A 26,769-nucleotide genomic window follows, 5' to 3' on the forward strand; every position below is an offset into this window, starting at 1 on the left:
TCCCAATAGTAATTAATTTTATATAGTAGCGTATGCAACCAGTTATGTGACTCATCGGTTGATAATATTAGAAGCCAGGCACGCTTTTTGGTACTTGTTACTATTAAGTGCAATGTGGACCAATCGCGAATCCCAAAGTTTTTTTTTTTTAGTTCTATATCCCATCTGTGACATTAGTAATTTTGGCTAAATTTGATTTGCAAATTTGTGAAATGTATAGAAGAGAAAAAGGCTGTAAGTGTTGCCCAACAATTGACATTTTTCTCACGCCGATGCAACCGTATGGAATGGAATGTTTAGCTTGAATCCAAAAATACGCATCAGGCGCAAAATTTAGGATTTCTCTTAATGGTTTTTTAAGAATGGCATCTATTTGATCGGTAATACTAGAAAATTTCTAGATTGGGCCCGCTTACAAAATGTATATTAATTTTAGAACAAAAAAACAGTGTTTTAATGTATATGCGAATTTTAGATCTCCATCATTTAGAATAGGCTCTATGCCTTCATCAAACAGTGGTGTAAACAAGAAGGCAAATCGTATCTTTATAAAGATTTTTATGCTAGGTGCAATTTTATTAAAATATTTCCTTTTGTGAATTAATATCTTTTGTAGACAAATTGTCAAACCATTCGTTCATTTTAATCAAAAAAATCATTAGTTCTTGATTAATATAAATGTATGTATAATACAACGCTCTTTCACAAACCTCCTTAAATTCCAAAGTTCCGATAAAACTTCGCTGATATCATAAAGTCTGAACGCCGTTTTTTCACATGTCCATAACGAATAACATAGATTATTTAAGATCTCGACCAATTATATCGCGTTAATGCAATTTTAAAGTAGTTCATTTGGTTTTATTCTTGTGGCTAGTATAGGCTGATAAGTTGCTTAATTTTGATTGGTGTATAAAATTTATAAGTTTTCCTTTGAATATTATTACTTTCAGAACATGTAGCTAATAAAAGAATAATTTATAGCTAAAAAATAATCGAGTAAATGATATCGACTTTTCACATTAGTTATTAATAATCTGTGCTCACATTTATATCAATTCGCAAAAGTCAAGAAATGGTATTATTTTACAAAATGGCTGAACTGTAAAGACGTGTATTTTCTAAATATCGTTACAATGGAGCTAACAAACGATTATTATTCTCAAGAAATCGAATTTACAAGTTATTCGGACGTTACAGACATCGTCAATTGTGGTGATACAGTGTGTAGCGCGATTAACAAAGTGAATATTTGTGACTCGGGACCGCGGAATCCCCGAAGTGTTGAAGTAAATTACAAGTGCTCTAGAACCACTCACAAGCCTTTCCCTGATTATATTGAGTGTAGATTTTACGTTTTGAACATGTACGCGTGAATTAAAATGGCTTAGCATCCTCTTTGATCTTGTAAAGTTATTGTATTTTTGTAAAAATGGATAATTTTAGTGGTAGTCTTATGCGTAATAGGCGCAACCTTCTAGACATAAAAGGTTTCACTCCGAACCATTTTCCTAGATCTAATTATTCGACTGACGCTCATATAAAGTCAGATATGAAGCATACGTTTGAAGACGATTTGTTTTGCAACTTCCATCTACTATCCGATCCGTTGAAGAAAAATTTGGCCGATTCTGTGATAACAGGCGTGGAAAAAAAGAAAAATATGTTAGAAACAAAGGAGTATGCAACGAAGGAGGCTGTTAAGCCTCCAAACACTCAAAGAACGGATTATTATCCGTCACTGGCTGGAATTACAAATTTCTTTTCTGGAGTTCTCAACATAATGGGTACTATTTTTCATAAACGCGCGAGCTCTCCCGCTTCACAGTACTACGATAGTTTTGATAGTGATTACGATGACCAGCAGTTGGCGCCGTCGATAATATGGCAGACTTCCAACTTTGAGGTTCAAAATAAAAATGAACAACCAGACATGCTGTTTGAAAGTAACAATGATTCTCATACAAATTTGGATTCAGATATGAACGTTGATTGTAGAACAGCAGCCACCCATTGTGAAAAGAAATTAAATGAAGTAAGACTTCTACTTAGCAATGAAAATAAACAAAATGTTCAACATTCGAAAAGCAGTAAGTATTCAAGAAGACCAAAGAAAGTTTTCATAGAAGCCAGTTCCGTTGAAGAAAGCTTTGAAGATGCTTTCTCACCAGAAAACTTTCTACCTCTCCCGAATGATACATTTATAGAATACTACAGTCCGTTTAGTTATCATGATGAATTATTGGTTGTGTCAGATGCCCCACGAATAAAGACTGATTTGAATGTTTTCAATTCTATGGACGTTACTATAAATCTACAAGAAGATACAGAAAATAAACCTTCAGAAATAAAACAAAATTTAAACACTGAAAACTGTTTAAAAGATGAAATCATCCTGACTAAAACAAACGATGAAGTTGTATCGTCATGTGAGGATAAAATTAGTAAACTCAAAGCTTTGTTACAGTCGAAATGTCATAAGTCTACAGCCAAAGAAACAAATAAGGAAGTAGATATAACAGCACCTATTCCCATACCAAGCCCGGAACTTCCAATAGAAACTGTATTTGGTTCTGAAATTAATTCGTCGGACGTACAGAATTCAAACAGTTCTCAAAACAGTGATTATTTCAACGAAGTAACTGGGAAATTTAATTCTTCATCAGTCGAGAGTGACGATTCATTTCAAATAGTCTTTACGGATAGCCCAAAGAATTGCAGAAAGCGGTTATCATCGGATTGTGAGTCCGAAGACTCTTTTATTGTGTTTGAGGAATCGCCAGATAGCTGTTACACATCGAATGAAGTGTTCGGTGATGAAATTGATCTGGATAATGATAGCTCAGATGCCGACTCTAATTACGATGAAGATTCTGGATGTGGTGCTACGTGTAAATTATCACCGAATCTGTCTAGGACGTTTTGTGATTTGACAGACAATAGCTTATATAGCCAGGATGTTGTGGACAGTGTGCAAGTGAGTGTACCCAATGTGGCGACAAAGGAGAAGACAGGGTTACTTCTCGATGAAACAAGAAAGAATCAAAAGAAGAAACTACCAGCTAAGAAGGTGAGATGTTTGAAAAATAACTTTTTGATATTTTTGATGTGTGATACCATAAATATTTTTTTAACATGCTTTTATTAGCTTCGTCTGTATGTATTTTCTAAACAGAATCCTTGAAATATTCACTTACTTCATTGTTAAGGATTAATTTCAAACTTTTCATCTTTATCAAGGACCAATGACAATACAATTATTTAATAAGTTTGTGCTATAATCGTTATCATGATTGTTAGTATATAAAAACATACTGATATTTCACTTGTTATTTTAGTTATTTCAAATTATAGTATTTATACTTGTGTCAAGAAATAGGATTATTAGTAATGTTTTATTTTTTGTGACATACAGTTACAACATATAATTACAATTTTAATTATATGAAATATTATAGTAATTAAAATCTCGTAATATACAGTTCTGTCACATAATAGTTATATAATTCAAAACTTAATTTCTCAACAATTCAATTTCAATTATTTGAAACATATTTTCAGAAGAATTTATAGAAAATTCAATACAAAACACATTTTTTAATTGATATAATAAATAAATAAATTAATAAATTTTGATATAATTATCATGGCATTATGACTTTTATCAATCATTGATAAATATGATTGATACAGAAGTCTTGCTTATTGGCAAAAGTTAAGTGCTTATGGAAAATTATATGCATTTATATCTTTAATTTATTACAACATATTTTTATACTTGAATTATGACATGAACTATAAGATTCACCGAATGCAAAAACGAATGTATTGTATAGTATGGTATATATACTCGAAACACCAACAATTTTGTTCAATATTATCATCTATTCCACACCAAAACCAATATAAAATAGTAAACAAAAAAACAAGATGCACAATATTCCTTTAGGCCTTTATCCCAGCAGTGGGACATTTACGGGCTGCTAATGCACGATATTCAATACACAGGATGTGGAAAAGGTTTTATTGATAAAGTATTGTTTTTGTTTACTCTTCAAACAAGGCAGTAGCATCTTTACCTATAAATATATCAAAGATGAGAAAGAGAAATCATTCTTGTAACTTAACAACGATGTTGTTGTGTATATATTGCTTATCATTATTATATATCTAATGATGATATAAATGGCAATTACATACTTTATTGATTTAACTAATGATGTTATAATTATAAACATTCTTGGGATGTCTATGAGGTTTATTAAAAATCTTTAACGAGGGCGCATTATTTAATATTTAAACACTATTGTAGTTGGCTTTATGTACCTACAGAGATTGGTCATTATTTTTGATTAATATTGTTGGGTGTTATAATTTTGATCTATATGTTTATAACATTAAAACAAAATATATTAATATATAACTCAATAATATATCTATACTTCTATTCTTGTGTTTTTAAATATATTATAATGTTTATTTATCGGGTTCCGTACTCAAAGGGTAAACGGAACCTATTAATAAGAAATCGCTGTCTGTCTATCACCAGCTGTTTCTCAGGTCTAATAGTTATGACACTTGAAATTTTCATAGACGTTGATTTCTGTTTCCGCAATAACGACAAATACTAAAAAACAGAATAAAATAAATATTTAAGGGGACTTCCATACAACATACATGTTTTTTTTGCCGTTTGTATAGATCATGGTAGGTAAACCATTCGTCCGCGAGTCCTACTCGCACTTGTTTATTTAAAAGTAGTAAATAACCTATTATCAAGTCTACGTCTGTCTGTATCTTGACACCTCGGCAGTTGAAATTTTCAATGAACACGTGTATACGTTGCCGCTGTTATGAAAAGATAAAAAATAATAATATGATAACAATTTCAAACCCAGGGGTGATAAGGAAGCGTTAGTACGTTACGGCCTCATTTGCAACTTTTGTTTTTTTAATATACAAAAAAAAAGTTCTCGAACTATAATAAATATTGATAGTACGAATCTTAGATTATTTATATATGTATATAGATAAAGGGTCGCAATGATAAAGAACTAAAACCAACATTATTATCTTGCTTTGTGTGTCAGCTTGACACTCCCAAACGTCCCTGATTTATTAGTGTGTACTGTGTACTTAGTGATCAATTCTTCGACACTATTTTTTTCTTTCGATGTGTTCTCACTCTCTTGTACAATAACTAGTAATAAACATGTACTACAGCTCTCGGTTAACATAGTAATAAAAGTAGTTTTTATATTGTTATGGAAATTAACTGGGTACATTGGCTAATCGGCCTCGTGATGCTGAGGTATATCTTTGAGAAAGTTTGTCTGTGTACCACCAAAAAATCAGATATTCTACCGCCAAACAGCAATGCTAAGTATTGTTCAATGTTTAAAATTTTTCAATTTCTTATGGTGTAGACGTTAAAGCTCAACAGACAGACAGAGTTAATTTCGCATTTTTAATATTAGTATAGATTTTGTGTAAGTACTGACTCGTTGATAACGATTACGATAAACGAAAATTTGATTTCCAAGGTCAAAACTTACAAATTAATTTGTTATGACTTAACTACTCAGCCGATACTCTTGAAATTTGCATATTAGTTATCAGTGCTACAGAAAAAGACATCGGGTTCCATAAAATAGTCACATCGACCCCCCCCCCCCCTTCTCTGCTGATAACAATGTTATCGTAAATATATACGCTAATTGTTTTTCAAGGTCAAAACTTTTAAAATATCTCGATATTGTATCCAAGTGAAATCTGGTTTGGTTGGTACTAGCTAGGAGTGTACATCAATTATTGGGGAGACATGTAAGTACTGGTTTGGAAAGCAGGTTAAATTGATCGTATCTTTGTTACTGTACGATATATTGTGAAGTATGATTATAATGTAGTTAACCATAAAATCAACTCGTATATACCATAGAACTACTAAACCATTATATACATTCCCCTTCACAACTTGTATACTAACTATACTAATATTATAAATGCGAAATTAAGTCTGTCTGTTTGTTGCTTTTTCACGGCCAAACTACTGAATCGAATTTGATGTCATTTCGTATGAAACCAGGTTGAGCTCCAAGGTAGAACATAGGCCTAACTAGAACACAGACAGAAAGAACAGGAAGATACTACTTACTTATGCCAAACAGCTGACGAGTGACGACCAACCCCCTAAAACGAGTAGTATTTTTGTTTGTGGGCTTGAATATTTTTGTTACCAGACAGTATCACATTCAAATTTGAAGGGGTGCTATTTGTCGTCTTGGGATTCTGATCCGGCCAGTCTGTTTATTGGTCGTTGTCGTCGCTGGTCCCGATGATCTGGGTACATCCGACAAAAAAAGGTTTTCCTGTCAAGAAATTATAAGTTGTAAGGGTTAACTTTTCCGTGTCTCAAAAACACGTAAAACCGACGTGGGATTTATCATTGGATTATGATAATGAGGAATGAAATGCACTATCTCTATCTTTGCTTGTGCACAAATTTTTGCACTATAATTTATCCTGTGTTAGGATTAGAATCCTTTAGGCATGACTTTTTTTTTAAATTCTTTTACTCGTATGAAGTAGGGATGAACAACTAGTATATTATAAATGATAAATCTCACAGATTGCTCGTTAAAAATGTTGTCTGTTCGCAATCTAAGTTGCGTGCACAAATTCATTCTACTTTCAATAAAATTAGTAATTATTTATTCTATAATCATTCTTGTTGCTCAATTATAAGGTTCGTATTGCAATGTCAAATTGAAGGTCGTTAGTTAGAACGACCTCAAGATACAAAACAGGACGGAGTTAAGCGTTAACTGTTTCTCGTCAATTTACCTTAATAGTTTTTTTTTTGTATTTCAACTGGAATTCAATGAATACAAATATTCTTATATATAAATGCGAAAGTAACTCAGTATGTCTATCTCTACGCTTTCTCGGCTAAGTTATTAAACCAATTTGGCAAATTTGGTATGAAACAAGTTTGAACCCCCCAAAGAAAGGACATAGGCATAGGATTCTAACATACTAATAATAATGGAAAGTTTGGATAGAAGATTTGGATTTTCCTTACTCAATCACATTAGAACGGCTGAACGGATCTGAATGAAATTTGACACAGGTAGATTATAGTCTAAAATAACACATACCAACCCTACACCTGGACTATCAACACAACCCATGAAACGATTTAAACGCATAATGTTTCTTTTTGAAATGTTTTAATAGGCTATTCCTTCCCGAATTGCACAGATACAAATACTCTGAATTGTACTCTACATTTAAAAAAGCAGTTGTAACTAAAGGTAGACGTACACAAATATATTTAGGAAATAAAAGGTATTTGTACATTAATGTCGTTTCTTTCGTTTTCGTTCTCAAAATGTCTATCGTAATGTTCTCTAAAAAGTTCTATATGCAATTTCTCAGAACATTTGTGTTTCAAACGTTTCGAATTACATTATTTTGTCATATCTTTTACACGTCATCTTTGCTGCGAATCGGGGCTATCTGCCACGTCATTGAGTGCAATGCCATCTATTCGCAAGTTTTGTTTATTGTGGTGTAAGATTTGATTTGTTTGTTGCGTTAACTTAACGCTGGTTGCGTTCTTTACAACCTTGTCATAATCGTCGTACCTCGTTATAATGAACATTATTTCTACGAATAAAATCATTCATCTCTTTCTCTCTCGTTGGATCTATTCGTTTAAATATTTATTATTTCTTTAATTTATATGCAATATTGAAATTATGTCACAGTGACAGAAAAGAGAAAGAAAGTACAAAGGAAGCCGAGACGACCGCGCAGATGTGTCACAATAGTTTTTATACTCTCCCTTTGTCTCTGACGGTATTAGTGTCATTATTGTTATATTGTAGTATATTAAATGGTCATAATTATTGTAATGGTATTTAGTAAGTCGATCAGACAATCATTAGAACAATAACACAACCGATATAAGTTGAAACCTAGAAGAAGATACTTACGTAAAAATGTATGCCCTTTGAAAACTTTATTGTTCTCTGAGAATATTTTTTACAGCATCGATTTTGGCAATTTACTATACAGATATTTTGATCTTTCACGCGCCTTTACACGTGGGAAGAATACCGGGTACGTTGGTTGCGTGCCAATATATCACTAAAAATCAGCGTTATCCGCCGTAATTGGGGGTCGATTGGGTTTTTTTTTTGTATATATATATTCTCAATAGTCAAAACGATTTGTATGTATAGTTCATCTCGTGCTCGGCGGTGAAATAAAACATGGCGAGGAATTCTGGATGTGTCCTAATTTCAATGAGATTCTGCCACTTGTTTAACCATTGCGTGGTGGGATACTCTTCAAATCTTCACAATAGTAGAGGAGCTCGTAGGTGTTACGCTAAATACCTTTAAATTATTTAAAAAAAAAAATGTGATTTTGTTACTAACTACGTGTTGAATTAGTAAAAACTTAATCAATTTACAAAATGTTTCATCATTTGGTTTCCAAATAGCTTGTAGGTACATATGTGCTATACAAAACAACTTTAATTATAATTTTATCTTTCCTTCCCTCATGTTTCACCGATATCGTAATATAGTCGCCATTTTTATTATGTGGTTTTCGTTTGGGAATTATTATCATTATGTTACGCGGTCTAATATGAGGCCTAGTTGGTCCAGCTGGTTCCATGAAGTAGTTAGTCGTGGATTCGGGATTGAAAACTGATGCTTAAAATAAATAGAAGATTTGTATTAAAACTATTTTTTGCTATATTAATTAATTGATTAAAAATGTCGATAGTAATTATAACAAATCTAGTTATTATTATATATTTATTGGAAAACTAACAGTTTTATGGTAATGTATGCAATATTAATTAGACCCAGATGGGTTAACACCAAGCACTACCACCAAGTAAGAATCATATATTAGCGCGGCATGCTGCGTGTGTACTATTTATATGTACTTAGGTACATAGGTTAGTCCTTTGGCGGTTCTAAATGCGCGTAAAAATCGTGCGTGGATCGCCAGCGTGTGTGACCTTCGCGTAGGTGGGTTATGGTCGAAACGAAAGTCGAATGATGCAATAGTTTTACATTAAATATATTATATGTAATACCATAGTAAACATACATGTATATATGCATGTAAACACGTTTAATGTTGTCATTTCAATCACGAGAGCAGTAAAGTAAAATAAACAATATTTGACATTGAGCTGACGCGATATCATCGATCGAGATCTTGAATTGTCTATGATATACATTATAAAGTTGGTCGAAAGAATGGGGTTGATTGAAGGCGAAGTTTTTGTCAGGTGTTTGGAAGTAGAATTTAGTTGATATTAGTGGGTAAGATTAATGGCGTATGCAGTCTTAGATACTTTCGGAACCGCTGATCGTTTTACATTTAATGTAACACTAACATCACGATTCAAAAGTGCTTTTATGAGTCTACTTGAATGAGGTATATTTTGATACGTTTATACTCCAACAAAACATACTGAATATATAATCTTAAAATTAAAGAACATAAGGGTTACGAGTTGTGTGCTTCGTTCGATTGTAGGAGATCACAACAAGAAACGTTTGTAGTGCTTAATGTATCGTATTTACTTATACCCTCATCATTCTATACATAATATAATAAAATTGGAGTGTCTGTTTGTAATATTAAAAAAATAAACATTTTTACTAAATGTGTATGTTTAAAAATATAGTCAAAAAAAAACATTTTTTACAATTTTTGTCCGTCTGTCTCTGTCTGTTTGTTCCGGCTAATCTCTGGAACGGCTGAACCGATTTCGACGGGACTTTCACTTGCAGATGGCGGATGTAATGAGGAGTAACTTAGGCAACTTTTATTTTGTAATTATATATAGATTAAAAATAAAATCACGCTACAATATCCAAATAACGTAAATTCAAACAACGCTCACGAAGTCGCGGGTACAGCTAGTATCATATATACATACATATAAGCAAATTGCATGGAATATGGTCCTATATGTTTTTTTTTAATCTTAACTACTTCAATTACAGTGGGGCTATATTATATATATTATTTGTAAATATATGTGTGTGTGTGTGCGTGCGTGAAGCAAAGTGTATGATATGATTTTTTGTTATTGTCTACTAGTTTTGTTTGTAAACAATTTTATCGATATGAGTCGCTCGGCTCGTATGTCGGATACCTTCACACGATTGTAAACAAATATTATGAAAACTTTGAACTCAAACGGATTAATCACATATATTCGATGAACGAAAAATGAATTGGCTGATGTCATCCAGGTCGCTGGTTGAGCGGTGCCGTTAGTGACTAGGCGTTTCATTGAAAAGCTAATTTAATCAACTGGCTGCGACATATTATAGACTATATATAAACGCCCGTCCCTACATACAGATTAACTTGGTGTTTCGGCTTTCTACTAGCCCAACTGGGTGGGTACCAACCACATAGATGGGCATATATGCAACCACCAATCAATTCTCATTATTGTTGTGTTCTGGTTTTTGATGTGAGTGAGCCAGTGTAACGAGTTACTTGACGTTTCCGTAAGCCAAGCCAAAATTAACGTTTCTATTTACGGAAGTCTTCAATCCATTAAGACTTGAAATTTCCATAAAATCCTTCTTGAAGACGCTGAGCTACGTAACATAAAACATTTTTATTTATACCTTCGATACGCACAATTCATTTACGTTTTTATATAATTTAATCTGACTATGAAAATGTATTACACAGTTCAATTCAATTATAACAAATCCAGTATTGTCTGTCCGTTGATACTAGCAGACATAACATACGATATAACATTTGACAGCAAATTGAAGCGATATCATTGTTCGAGAGCTTGATTAATCTATGATATTCACTATGGTTTTGCGAGAAAATGGCGTTTTGAACGTCGACGAAACTGTTTTCGAAGTAAAATTAATAAAAATATGCCTTGGGGTAATTGCTCAGATATTAGTACTTTACTTAAGTATTGGATAATGCTATTCGAAAACTTTAATTGGATAATTCGTAATAAACAGAATGCATATTTGTATATTTTTCTATATCCGCCATGATTTTGAATATTTTTTACCACAACGTTCGTGGTTTACGTACCAAGACAAAACAATTTTATCTTAATGTATTAAATCATAACTATGACATTATCTGCCTAACAGAAACGTGGCTTTTGGAAGGTATTTTTGACGAGGAATTATTTGATACCCGATATACTGTATATCGTAATGACCGTAAATATGACTGTCTTGATATGGAGAGAGGGGGTGGAACATTAATAGCTATTCGTAAGGAATTTTCTGTAGACATGTGTATTAAAGAATTTTCACCAACTCATCCTCATGTCGATATTACATACTTAAAAATTATATTGCGGCACAATTTACCACATAAGTCAATATTTCTTTTCTGTTGCTATTTTCCACAAAATTGTTACCAGGCTGAGTCACAATTGGAATTTTTCGAGTTTGTTTCTGACTTAATTATTCATCATCCATGTCAAGACATTGTGATGGTGGGTGATTTTAACATAAGTAAATCGGTTTGGTTATATAGTGATGATAACAGCTCTCTTAATATTTCAAATCCTTCTGTGGATGTTATAACATATCAGTTATCTGCATTTATAAATTTTACAAGCTTGCGTCAGTTTAATCACGTTCTTAATGTAAACGGTAGGTTATTGGATTTAATTCTTTCAAATTTACACTGTGATGTATCTCGTACCGCCCCTTTATCTGAACCAGAGGATGCCCACCACCCTGCTCTCTGTCTTATGATAGATATTTGTTCAATTGAAAGGAATTTAAGACCTAATAGGCGTATTGTTCGTTTATATCATAAGGCTGACTATGAGGTTGTTAGTGCTGAATTAGATAAAGTTAATTGGGAGCTTCAGTTAAATAATAAAAATATAACCGAAGCAGTTGATATGTTTTATCAAATCGTGGACCAGATCATACAACATTTTATTCCATCAAAAGTTATTACTGAAAACAATAAATATCCTTGTTGGTACTCTCGGACACTAATTACCTTAATAAATAAAAAATTAAAATGGCATAGGAAGTGGAAAATTTATGGACGAATATATGACTACAATAAATTTTCGGACCTTCGGGCTCAAACAAAAAATATTGAAACGGATTGTTACAACTTATTCGTAGAGAGAGCAGAACAGAATATATATTTTAATTCTAAGCATTTCTGGACTTTCATAAAATCTAAGAAAGGTCATAACAGTCTGCCGGATACTTTATATTATAATAATGAATTCAGTTCTGATGGACAACAAATCTCGAATATGTTTAATCACTTTTTTAATTCTGTTTTTGAATTGGATTCAGGGTCCATGTCGATCATATCGTCTAATAACTCTTGCAATCAGACAATAATAAATTCAATTGAGGTTACTAATAACAAAGTAGAGCATTATCTTTCAAAGCTGAATATATCTAAGGGTAGCGGCCCAGATGGCCTACATCCTATTTTTCTAAAAAATTGCAGCAAGGCACTTTGCACTCCTTTAACTATTCTCTTTACAAAGTCCTTGAACACGGGTTGTATGCCACGGGAGTGGAAGAAATCTTTAATCACACCTATTTTTAAACAAGGCGATAAAAATAATGTTAAAAACTACCGTGGCATTTCAAAATTGTCTGTGATTCCTAAGATGTTTAAAAAAATTAATTTTTGATACCTTGTTTCCGTTATTAAGGCCTTTACTTATACCAAATCAACATGGATTCATCAATAAACGCTCAACTGAGTCAAATCTTTGTGAATTTCTTGATATAGTATTGAAAGCTATGGAAGATGGTCACCAGGTGGATGCCGTGTACACCGATTATTCGAAAGCTTTTGATAAAATTTCTCATAATCTGTTGCAAAAAAAACTAGAAAACATCGGTGTACACGGCGATCTCTTGCGATGGTTGACATCCTACCTTCGTGATCGTACTCAAGCTGTCGCAGTTAAAGGGTTTACTTCTACTTTTGTACCTATAACATCCGGTGTGCCTCAGGGTTCCCACCTTGGTCCCTTATTATTTAACGTCTTTATCAATGACTTAACATGCTGCTTCTTAAACTCACAGTTTTTACTCTATGCCGATGACACAAAAATTTTCAAAGTTATAAGAGATAACCAGGATTGTATCGAACTCCAAAATGATCTAAATAGGTTAGGACAGTACTGCAAATCTAATGGCTTACAACTAAATTTGGCTAAATGTTGTATTATAACATTTTCAAGAAAAAAAATGCAACATTCTTTCAGTTATTCAATGTTTGGTATTAAATTGCGAAGGGTAACTGAGGTACGGGATCTTGGTGTACACCTTGATAGCCAACACGTGTTCGATAAGCATATTGAAAAAATTACTTTAAAATCTTACCAAATGTTGGGCTTCATCTCAAGGCAAGGTATTGACTTTAGGAACCCTAATACACACATTATACTTTATAATGCTTACGTTCGGTCACACTTGGAATATGCATCGACTGTATGGAATCCATGTTATGCTAAGTATATTCAAGAAATCGAAACAATTCAAAATAAATTTCTTAAAAAATTAAAATATAAATTTGGTCACGATTTGCCTACTCTACTGTCCTTGAAAACTAGACGAGAACATAGAGACCAATTGTTTCTATTTAAAATTATTAACAGCCTTATAGATTCGCCTTATCTCCTAAATAAAGTATTATTAAACTGTCCTCGCTTAAGTGCTCGGTACAAAGCCACTTTCGCAACTCCAAATCATAAAACAAATTATTACAAAAATAGTTTTATAGTAAGATCGTGTAGCAACTATAACGATAAATATAACCACATAGACTTGTTCAGCAGCAGTCTCAGTAAGTTTAACTCGATACTTAAAAATAATTAGATTAAGATTTGTTATTAACTTTTTTTTTTTTTCCTTTTTCATATTTCACATGATATAAGTTTGGTTTATATACATTTTTACACTTGTTAGTTTATTTATTTTTTTTGTTTTTTTTTAATTACTATACATTTAATTTTTCTGTTTTATATATATGTTCACTTCCAGATTAATTATTTGTGGAAACTGTATTGGCATGTGTGTTATTTAAGGTTGATTAGTTTTATGTAATATAAAATATGCTGTTTGTTTCACTTACTTACAAATAAATAAATAAATAAATACAAAATTAAATTAGAAATAAGTAGTTAAGTGTGATAGTGTTGTATTATAAATAAAGATATATTAATCATAAATTCTTAGTAGTGCACAATATAGCTGAGTTATTAGCTAATAGCATGAAATACGTAAAAAAAAAATTGTTTATCTTTTTTCTGACTTCCATTGGAATAGGCTATACTTATAAATGTTTTTTTTTTTTTTTACAAACTTTGAACTTTATGAAAGGCAATTTCTGCATGACTTGGGTGTTTTTTAAAAGTGGTTTCCCCAGCTGTCCACGTGGCATTCATTAGTCATACAGTGTGATTAATGTTTACTAACATTTGATAGTAATTTTGTTTAAATATGATGAAATTTTACTACCGCCTTCAAACGAATTCTATAGACATTTTTATACTGATAGTTTTTAGATATATAGGTGGGCCATTACGTAATATATATATATATACCCAAGTCGTTAAGGCGTGAAAGAACTTATGAATAATATTACAAATTAGCGTATTTTAATTAAAATGGTGATAATTTGACATGGAGGGGCGTGTTTTTGTGAATGAAAAGATTCGTAACAGTCTCAGGCCCCACTTAATTTGGAGTTTCTGCTGGTTCACACGTTTCAAATTTCGTCAGACATCCTCATGTTGTTATCACGAGATGAATTACAAACGCATATGCGTAATTAGCGATTTAAGTGCATAGCATAGGTTGCTTGTCCGGGTTTTACTTAAAATATTTTGATTTGATTTACTTAAGATATAGGTATGTGTAACTGATATAATATATATAAAAAATTGAAGCGTTTCGTATGTCATGGACGATGTGACGTCAGAAAGAATTTAAATGGCGGACGGATGTTAGCAGAAATACTAAACCCATTACAAATTGTATATGCGATTGCGTTAGCCTTTTGTTTGTTTGTACATCAGGAAAATTTTATATATGTCTTTGTTATCTTGTTACAAACATTATTGTAATGATCAATGCGCTGTTTACAACAATTGAAGCCTTTGTTGACTGCCGCTGCGAATATTTCCTGTTGTAATATTGAATTGACTGCCTCGTTGGTTAGTGGCTAGATTATGTAGCCGTAAAAACCAGGGTTCTGGGTTCAAACCCCAGAGCGAAGCTATAAAACAATTCCGAGTAGCAGTCCGGAGTCGGACGTAAAATTGTTGGTAAAGCATCGAATTATTGGACTGGGGGAAGAGAGAGTGCATCTCTGTTTGGGCACACTTTTGTGCACTGTAATATGTCTTGCGCAGTTGACTAGCCTCCCTCGAGAACCGACTTCCTCCTGACAGATTGCGGTATCAGTCAGGAGGAACTCGCGTCAAATATAATTTCAAATTCCTGTTTGACATATGACAATCACAATCGTAGGCTACGTTGAAACGACTCTCTTAGGTCCTTTTATAAAATCAAAATATACTTTAATCGAGTAGGGTTTTACAAGCACTTTTGAATCGTCATTTAACAAACTATATCAAGTGAAGCTGTCACCGTTTCGGAATGCAGATTCTACCGAGAAGAACCGACACGAAACTCAGTAGTTACTCGTGTTAGCTAAATATAGTATTACGCACTGGTGCTTACTAATAATCACCATTATGGAACAGACCTTGGTATCTAACATGTTGTGTCTCTTGTGCCTGTAATTATTCTCTACCCTTCAAACCGGAATACGGCAATGCTAAGAATTGCTGTTTAACGAAAGAATACTTGATAGTGGGTGGTACTTACATAGACGGGTCTGCACAACGCTCTACCATTTAGTAATAAATATGTTCAAAAGGAACCAATTGTATCTTATATTAATTAATGGCTTATTTCAGAGCCTATGGCTCAGTTGTTAGAACGCATGCATTTTAACAGAAGATTGCGTTTTCAAACCCAGGCAAGCACCACTGAATTTCCATGTGCTTAATTTGTGTTTATCATCTCGTGCTCGGCGGTGAAGGAAACCTACAAGTGTCTAATTTCAACGAAATTCTGCCACATATGAATCCACAAACCCGCATTGGAGCAACGTGGTGGAATATGCTCCAAACATTATTTTCAAATAGAGGAAAGGCCTTAGCCCAGTAGTGGGACATTTACAGGATGTTAATGTTGTTGGTGTTGTTGTTTATTTCCGACTCTAACGCCGTTGTCCGGTCACAGGTGTCCAACCTTCGGAACTAAGAAGTCATGACCCTCGCCTGTAATTGCTATCACTTTCGTTTACTATTCACAGATCAGGTTTTCAGTAACTTTGTATCAATTTTACTCGTCTATGAGAATTAATATGTTAATTAAGTCATAAATATTCTTTCGACCGACGTAGAGGACGTTTGGCTGATTTTTAATATTCCTTTGAATTTTTAATAGCGTTTTGTGTCAAGTTCTCAACTCGTTCTAAGGTCCGGTTCTGCTGGTTTATTAGCGACAATATTATATAATTCTTGGTGTTGTCATATAGTCCAGGATCCCGTGTCCGTTTTTACTATTGATTACTGTCAAGTTGATTCCGTGGGAGGCTTAATTTTGATGAGACACTTAATCTTTTTCTTCATAAAAATTCTCGGGCAATTTTTTTGTAAGTGGTCACTACCGTCCATAGACAATGGCGTTGTAAGATATATTTACTATTTCATACATCCCCAATACGCCACCGACCTTGGAAACTAAGATGGTATGTCCCGTGTGCCTGTAGTTACACTGGCTCGCTTATCCTTTAAACCGGAACACGGAACACTCAGTACTGCTGTTTGGCAGAATATCTAAGCAGTGAGTATCTAAGTGAGTATCTACGCAGACGGGCTTGCACAAGGCCCTACAACCAAAGCTTTTATGAAATTAGTTGGACATTTTATATGTTTTTAAATTACTAATGAAATTATCCCTTGCCCTCATAAAAGCAGCACGGTGAACGCTCCCTAATTACTTTCAAATATAAATCAATCTGTCCGGTAATAATCTTAATAGCATTGGCGTACAACCAGACACGTTCCTTTATCTCATTTTGCGCACTGAATTCTGTTAATTTACGTTTAGTTTGAATCGTTTAAAGCGTTGTTAGCTGCCAAAATTTTGTACTTATGACAAATTGTATATTCACTTCGCCAATGCAGCTGGGATATATATATACTAGATAAAATCCCGGCTTCGATTAAGTAAAATAATTAAATCTAAACGAATTTAAATATGCTCCTAATGATGAGTAGTTTAGGAATTCTTAGAGAACAAACATACAGACATTTCTTTTCGTAACTGCTTCCCATATGACTTGACGTTAAGTTACTAATATTAAAAATGCGAAAGTTTGGATTGATGGCTACTTGTAACTCAATTACACCGGAAGAGGTGAACGGTTATGAAATACTATAAATTTGGAACAGAGATAGACCATAAGGTAACCATTAATCCCGAAAAAATCTGCACCAACTCCGTCTCTGAAACGCGGACATAGCCGCGTGCAGACTATTAGGTAAAGATATATTATGTATCATTACTCGTATATATACTATATCATTACATTAATAGATCCTTATATTAGCGAGTTCCAACAAGCTGCGACTTTGTAATGTGTGTGTTTTTGTGTTATTTTAATGTGTCCGCACATTTCGTAGTCGTTAATATAAATCTGGTTGGTTACGAACGTTTTCAAGTCATCCGGTGACCTTTAAGGCGTATCGCTATTAATAATACAAGTTGTCTAATAATACTCTCGTGTTTTTTTTATTGAGTCGAATCGGCCTAGTGGTTTTAATGCGTGAATCTTAAACGAAGATTACGAGTTCAAATCCGCGTAAATCAGACGACTTTGGGTTTCTAATTCATTCAACCTTCGAAAACAGGTTCCAAAACCATTAACTAAACACGCTCACACAGCTTAAGCTCCTCTTAAAAGTAAATAAAACAAGAAGAAAAATAGTAAATAAAACAACCATGAGCCATTTATTATTATATGCTAGATGAAAACCCGGCTTCGCTCAGATAAATTAAATAAAACTAAACAACTAAACTTTTCATTTAAAAAAAAAGTTATATATAACTTTATCATAAACATTGTGATTATCAAACATCTAAACATCACCCGTAAACGTAAAACATGGCCGCCCGTTGAAATGTCATGTCATTGAATTTCATGGATTTAATATCGAATTATCTCGATTATTCGAATTTTGCTGATATACGTTATCGACTGAAAAATGATTATTTTTTAACGATCTACAATTGTGGATAGGTTTCGATCAGATCTATCGTAGATCTGTACGAAATTATTATTACATAGGGATGCATCCGATACCGATATATCGGCGATACAGCAGGCTTTCCGATATATCGGTATCGGCGATATTTTTTCTGGCCGATACAACGACACTGTTCAAATTTCATGTTTTAAAAAAGTAATGTAAACGCGCCTCTTGTTTGTCATTTTCGTTGCAAACGAGATAATACTTTGTTTTTTAAACAAAAAATTGATTAATGTATTTTTTAGTTACTAATTCTTATCAACGAACCTTAATTACTGAGCTTAATTACCAATATTCACATTTCAAGTCTGTAACGTTTTATTTTAATATATATTTTTTTTTTAAATAAAAACAATCAATCAGCATGTCTTCTTACATTTATTTTACCTTTATTTAAATTCGATAAGTGTATCGGTATCGGTATCGGTATCGTCGATATTTTTCTAAGAGTATCGGTATCGGTATCGTATCGGCAATAATGCGTATCGATGCATCCCTGTTATTACATATTAAGAGCTACAAAATAAATAGATTATTGTTTCCATTTCGTTTTAGGAATAAATATATGTATATTAGAAGCCAAGTGCCAATTTACCACCAGTTGGTGGCTGATTTCGGTGAATATACTAATACACACACAAGATGGTATACGATATCATTGTTGCGAATATCTCCTTAAACAATCTACTTATGTCAATCATATTTTAACAATTGTAACCCAGTTATAAAATCATCCGTTAGTCACGACTGAGGTTAATGATCTGACGCTCACCAGTTAATTTGGACTAGCTGCTCAGCGGTGACGTCACTGGTGACGTCTCTGATGACTCATTCGTTTTACGATGACGTTCAGCTAGAAATAATTTCGTATTCATCGTATTCTAGGCTATTCTAGTAAACAACATTGCTTTATGTTATTATATGCTCACAGTATATATATATACATAATACATATATTATATTTATAATTGATATGTAGACTGTTGTTGAAGTTGAAGGTCTAACATAAAAACATTCATTTTTATGCGTGTATTTCAAATCACGTGTTCTTAAGTATGTCACACACATACATATGTTTTTATGTGTATTTGTAATGTAAATTGGTATCTATATTTTTTGGCTTACCTACAGACGACCTTTACTGCAATTCCTAATGTCAAACAACGATTTCTTTTTTCATATAGTTAAGCGTGCAAGCTGACCTGATTGTGCGAAATACTAACCTTTGCATCTCTCCTTGGGATAACTTTTTTTTTTTCACTGGCTGTTTGGTGGTAGAACATGAGTCTATGTTTGAGTCAAGTTATTCTTTGTTGAACTTAGGGTTAACTAGAAAAACAAGCATCGGTATTATTGTCTATATTTGTTTAATTTTTGAAAGTAAATAAATATTATTTCCAATAAGCAAAAATCGATTTGACGACGATGTTCTCATGATAAGCAGTACATCAATAATTTGTTACGACGTAATTACGTTACGTACATGGTGGTCGAAAATGTCTGGTGCATTCTTTCGATTGAGTTATTTAAGCGATCATTTATTTCGTACCCGGCATCGTTCGGCTCTTATATCGATACTTTCAATTGTAACTATTGTTTTTATTCTAGTATTTTTAAGCGGCCTTTATAGGCCTACATGCCGGCCCCGGTGAGAAATTAGAATATCTAAAAAATATTCCAACCGAAGAAGGAATTCCATATAAACAAACCTCAGATTTAAGTATTCCATGTGATTTGATTCTATATTGTGCACTACTAAAGTAATAATTCTTGAGCAATATGTCTTTATATATAATATAGAACATTTCAATTTTACTACTAACCACTGTGATTTTACCTCCCAAAGTTCCGATAACAGTTTCGTCGACGTTGAAAACGCAATTTTTCCGAAAATCCATAGTGAATATCATAGATAGAGCTTTCGACCATTGATATCGATCAATTCTATGTCAAATGTTGTTTAGTTGACTTTTGTCTTTTTGTGGTTGGAATAAAATATGTATTGATTGTAATTAACATAGTATATAATTTTATCAAATATTTTTCTAACTCTTAAATTCTATAATATATATTTTTTCGATCTTGTCTTAACAGCCAAGGATCCACGGCCGTATGCCTGCATATATACGTGCAAAAAAATTTCAGTCTACTTCTCGAAAAAAGAAGATAAACCTAGAAAGATTGATGGTTCTCATTTGGGTCCGACGATGCCTTTAAATTATAAATCTTGCCATCATAAAATCACATTTATTACACATTTAAATAAGTAGTAGTTCAAACAAGTATAGCTCAATACAATGAGTCTATCAATTTGAACAATGTACATGTTTACAAATATTCCAACGGCTGATGTCATGTCCAGTATGACCTCACATGGTGGTCCGCCCGGCCTTATTCAAACGGCAATGAACGAGACCTATCAAATTGTACAAGGCGATTGAGATTACTTGGAAAACACGACAGTAACGAAGGCGTGCCCCTCCACGCTAAATTATCGGCGTGCATTAGTGTTCGCGAGATGCCTTAGTGTGCGTGAGATGGACGAAAAAATAAATACACAATGGATTATATTTGGATATATTAGGATATAATTACATATATCCTAATAATTTATGACAACAATATATAAAACACGACGGTAGGCAGTTCGGCAAATGTCCTAAGACATTTCGCAACCACCAAACTTGGGATCTAAGATGGTATGTCCCTTGTGCCTGTAGTTACGCTGGTTTACTTACTCTTCAAATCGGAACCCAACAATTATTGGCGGTGGAGTATGTGGTGATTGGATGGTATCATCCATACCTTAAAGACTAGAACAGGATTCTGTCACCTAGTAAATGAGTTTGTTTTGTGAGAAATTTTAGTATATATTAATAATTGTACATCGAAGGAATTATTAATAAACGATAAGCAACCTAATGTAGGTATAAACTTGTTTATTATGATAAGTTTATAAGTACTTCATTTATGTACAATGATAGAGTATATATCTATTAATACACTGGCCGCTTCGCGTAGTTTCATCCGGTTTAAACGTTCCAACTGAGAGGATCGTAGCGTGATGTCAAACAGCCTGTACCTTCATTACGAATTGGACTATAATTGAAAAAGATTTTTTAAACCCCCTTGGTAGTTCCAAAGATTATCATATTATATTAGTATTTTATTATATTAGAAAAATGACAATTAATATATAAATACATATATTGTTAATAATTAAAATATAACTCTTGGTAAGACCATATACCCGAAAAAAGGCTAGGAATTATTATTTGTTGATTTTTAGCTATTTTACCTATTTGTAAATGTTATCGTTTTTTTATTAAAATTGACATATAATATTTAATTGGTTGGAAAAAGTATTAAGTTCCTCGTCGGTTATTAGTAGAATCTATATTACTAACCGGTGTCTCACTTGTGTTACGTTTTCACGGTCAAACCAGAGAAGCGCATTTGATGAAATCTCCTATGAAACAATCTGGAACTCCAAGGATGGAAATATGCTACTTTTTACACCCAAACATTTACGAACCCCTAAAAAGAGAGGGAATCCGCGAGCGATCAATAGTTTAATATCCTTTAAAATGACTGGTCATAAGTGCCAACTTGAATAAAGTGAATTGTCTACATCATTGATAATTATTATTACTGTAAATGCATCATATATATCTATATACATATACATATAAATGAAACCCTACTTACCTTGGTCACGGCATCACCCGTTAACGGCTGAACCAATTTTGCTAAAACTTCTTTTATTGTGTCAGGAGAAGGTTTTCGTGAAGGGAGAAATTAAAAAAGTTACGAGGAACATTGGAAAGTTGGTTAAACTTTTAACGTTTAAATTGACGATCATATTTATAGATTTTTAAGTAACAGCATAGCGATTGACACAACTGTCAGTTGTTTGACAGAATGCACACTAAAAGAAAACCAAATGTGGAATATTATACCAGGTCTGTGATTACTAGTCGTTTGATATTATATGGATCGATTTGTTGTAGCTTCCAATTGAGTATCTCGTCGATATGACCAGTTTACTTATAAGATATAGAAATCCAGGTATCCCGGGCTCAAACCCTGTATCGTGTCAGTAAAGTATTATGGAGTTATTCTGTCAAGAGTCTAATTTTCAAATTGATTTTGATAACTGGTATACTAGTCATTGGTGCCTGAGCCCGAACTATGGTCGAAAAAATATTTTGTCACAAGATGTTTCGGAGGCTTATCTCTAACTGGTTTAATTTACTTTTTCTAGGTCCACTTTTCAACATTGCCACCAAAGGTGCACGTGATGAGGGTCTGGGCGTTTGCAGCGCGTCAGGCCAGGGCCGGACACTGGGAGAGACACGCGCTTGACCGGGAGAGATTCAAGAGGAGGTAATTTCTATATGAATAAGAGCAGCTACGCTAAGTAGGCTTGGATGAGCACGACAATCTTAAGCAGAGATCGTGGGTTCATGTATCACGTCTTTGGTGAAATACATGCGGAAATTTACATTTGTGTGACGATTTTCTACATGTGTGATGTGTATCCTCCGATCAGCACTGGAACAGCATTGTGGAATGTTCTTCAAACTTTCTCATTAACAGTTTTATGACTATTACTGGCAATAGAATCATTTATGTTGTTTGTATGCTTTGATATAATTTAAACTTTACGTTTAAAACATGTATCACGAGTAACTATAATCACATACATTTATTGAAAATCCTTTATATATTTTTTTCTTTTAAAACTGCAATTTCAATGATTTTAATTACAATTAATAAGTGTCAAATGTCAAATGGTTTCCCTTATTAATTTTCTCTAATCTATTCCGTTACAGGATAGCGGATGTAGAAATGGCAATATCGTGGGTTCTCAAGCCCCAACATCGTGCGAGAGTCATATTCCAAAGATTCAGACCGTGGTGGAATGCGCAGAAGCGGAAAGAATTAGCGGAGAAGAAAGAAATAGAAGAAAGAGAGAAGAGCCTTAAATTGCAAACAGAAGATCAAAAAGAGGCAGATAATTGTAAGTTAATCAATAAATCAGACGATAATGGCAGTAAAGCTAGTTTAGACGAAAACACAGGTTCAGATAAAAAAGATTACGATCAGAACGAAGAACAAATTGTTAAAAATTCTAGTGACATTACAACAGCAAATGTTGACCAAGATTATATTCTAAACAACAACACAACTCAAGAGAAATGTAAAAATACAGATTTGCCTATTGATGGATACATTTTTAAATCACCAAATAATGATAATGATAGGGACCAAAATGATTTAAATACTCAAGCTAATGATAATGATAGCAATGACATTGTTTATTCGAATGAAATAAATAATTCTAATGAAACAACAAATAATGATATGTTATTTATTAAAATAGGTGATTTGTTAATAACAGACGGCCGTGTTGATACTTGACGAATTGTAAACGTTTTAAAGAAGTCATTCTTTCTATAGCAGAAGTTGATATTCTAAATGATAATGGTCCCTAACGTCATATTGATAAAACCATATCAATGCTAAATATCTTTGATAACGGCCAATTACGAACTTCGATCACACAATAATCCTATCCTACCTACGTTATTACAATACAGAGAAATGTGTTTTATGCTATAATAAGGTGTATTGACGGCTTCGCTAGTAAATCTATAATGAAAGAATAGTTACACAGATATTTTCATCTCTTTCTGACATCAGTGATTTTACCACAAATATCGAGTAGGCTAGATAAATGGAAATCAAGCTTGTCATCTTTTTTATACCTCCGATGACGTCACCTCAGCCGCACGTGAACATCATGAATGATTTTAAAATTAATTACAGCTATTTGAGCAACAAAATTATTTACCATACTTCCATTGTCTAATTATTCTCTACAAGAGTTCTTACACTTTATAACAGAACTACTACACGAACCCAAACTAAAGTAACATCTAGCTTACTCTAAGCCTGTGGTATTGCCATATAAAAGTAAAGACGTCACTTTGAATCAAAACAATGTTAGATTTATTTATGTTTTAAATATAGAAGCGTTAGACTTTCCTTAGTGACTGTCAATAATTAACCAACGGTCAGCAGTCAACGAAGATATTCAGACTGTGTAACTATACAACCACTATTTAATGTTTGAGGAAGAAGGAAGGGAGGGGGGAGGGGCGGTTTCTAGGGCTGTTAGAGTATTTCAAACTTACTCGAGGATCTAAAAGCCTCGACTGGAATTCAAATTCTCGAATTCTTAATGTTTGATTGGCGGATATAAACGATAATTGCAGATAAATGAAAAATTTGACCCAATTAAAACTAGCGAAACGAAATGATTAACATAAATAATAAAATAATTGAAGTTCAATATATTCAAAGAATGACTTGTATTTTATGTATATAGCGATAGAATTAAAGTGTTTGTCTGAAAAATTTAAAAATATGAAATGCAGATAAAAAATTGAAGCAAGAAAATGTGTCGCCAGCACAAAAAAAAACATTAAAATTTAGTAATAGTTTGAGTGAGGTGAGTCGTGCCTCGCAATGACACGATCCTGGCGCTTAAATTGTTGCTAATATCGATAAAAATAAAATTCTGTCAGAATAAAATTGTTTATTTAAACTTCAAGATGAGTAAGTTGATATTTTGAATAAAGTATGGTAAAGGTAAAGGTATCGATGTTATTGCAAGGAAATTCCAAAAAAAATGGAAGTTAAATAATATTTATTAATATAATTTTCTCAACACACCACTACTACATGCGTATAATAAAACTATATGCAAATTTATATATTATAAAAAATTTGGTGCAATATTATGTCATAGGGCAAATTGTTCAAAAACATGTATGTATATACACTTAAAGTAATATATACCGTCTTAAATGTCGATATATACGTTATTGTTTTGTTGTGTATTGTATATTGTCGTCATCAGATATATGAAAAGAAATAAATATCACGTCCAGAAATATAAATAATGATCTGTACACGGTCTCAATTTAAGTGAGAGGAGAATGCTAGGAGAGGAAAAGGGATTTGAGTAGTTTCAAGGTCGAATTCGAATATCATAAACGTCTGTCTCATACAAGTTGCGGAGGTTATCTTCGAGACACGGTGATACCAATTGCTAAGATTACGTCAACCAAGAAGGGCACACTAATTTAATAATATTGTATAAAAATGAGGATGCTAAGTGCCTAACATCTTAGACTGAAAACGATTTACGAATTAAGAAAAAAAAAACAGGAAAACGGAAAAAAAAACCGCAAATTGGAAAATTGTATGATGTATAAATACATACAGTTTTTAATAGAAACTATGTTTTATATAAAAAAAAAAATGTAATAAATTAGATGTAATCTAGTTTTTAATTGTTTATAGTGTAAAAAAAAAATTATATACTTGTTTTTTTTTTTTTTTTGTTTAAATTCACTTTGCTTTTATTTCATGTGTTTTTGTAATCAGATTTAAGTTTTAAGCGACAACTCATTTTTTTTTCTGTCTGTCCAGGTTTATGTCATTGCATTTATTTAGGGCTTTCTGCAAAAAAAAAAAACGAAAAACAGTATAAGTGTATCTCTAGAAAGATAATATTTAAAAAGCTACGTATATGCTTTCAAATTTATGGTTTGTTTAACAGATGAGCATTTTTTTTTTTTGTATATTTCACAATTGTTTTTTTTTTTTTTTTGTAAAAATATTATATATGTGTTTATATTGTAGAAACGTTTGCCGATATGTAAATATTGTATAATTATAAAGAATAATAATATATTAAATTTAGATATACACATACTATGTTATATCAATAACGTGCAGTTTTGGTTTATATGTAACATAGCAAGTCTATGGAAAATTTTCAAGGCTAAAGTTCATGTAATAATTCTAAACTATAAAGATTTTATACTTGTAAAGTTTTGAGCGAAAGAGACGGAGCTATTGTGCGAATTTTTCTCAACTACGTATTGTAGTCTTGAACAAAGACGACCAGCTCTGACGTCACGATCGCTTTGTCTCTTTCTCGTTCATGTTCATGTATGTGTCAGTTTTATTGCGAAACTCGTGGTAATTTAATCAGTTCTGATAATTTATTTATAAGGAATTTTGTCGTTCGTTGTAATTGTATTTAAATTTGATTGATTAAATTTCTTGCAATTTTAATGTCACTGATGATATTTTAAAATGGCGGTTTTGCGAATAAAACTGTAACAATTATTTAAATTATTGCAAACTGCATGTAGTTGATATCAGCGCTTTACGCTCAGTATGTCGAGTTAGTAATTGTAAATTTATAGTATTTTAAACAGAATTGTGATTTTATAACACTGGGTTTGGTTTAAATAAATAACTTAAATTAT

General features: G+C 32.6%; 1 protein-coding gene across 1 annotated transcript; it reads left to right on the forward strand.

Annotated features, from left to right (window-relative positions):
- Nucleotides 1-1,095: 1,095 nt before the first annotated feature.
- Nucleotides 1,096-26,769, forward strand: LOC125074930. Its single transcript, XM_047686413.1, has 3 exons — nucleotides 1,096-3,070; nucleotides 22,683-22,804; nucleotides 23,254-26,769. Exons 1-3 carry the CDS (start codon nucleotides 1,433-1,435, stop codon nucleotides 23,840-23,842), a joined length of 2,349 nt encoding a protein of 782 aa, XP_047542369.1. The 5' UTR covers nucleotides 1,096-1,432; the 3' UTR covers nucleotides 23,843-26,769.

This window comes from Vanessa atalanta, chromosome 29 (genome assembly GCF_905147765.1).
Source record: "Vanessa atalanta chromosome 29, ilVanAtal1.2, whole genome shotgun sequence".
In the NCBI taxonomy this organism is placed as follows: domain Eukaryota; kingdom Metazoa; phylum Arthropoda; class Insecta; order Lepidoptera; family Nymphalidae; genus Vanessa; species Vanessa atalanta.

Coding starts and splice junctions, on each gene's coding strand:
- LOC125074930 (XM_047686413.1), top strand. CDS start 1,433: ATGGATAATTTTAGTGGTAGTCTTATGCGTAATAGGCGCAACCTTCTA. Junction 3,071..22,682: donor AGAAACTACCAGCTAAGAAG/GTGAGATGTTTG, acceptor TACTTTTTCTAG/GTCCACTTTTCAACATTGCC. Junction 22,805..23,253: donor CGGGAGAGATTCAAGAGGAG/GTAATTTCTATA, acceptor ATTCCGTTACAG/GATAGCGGATGTAGAAATGG.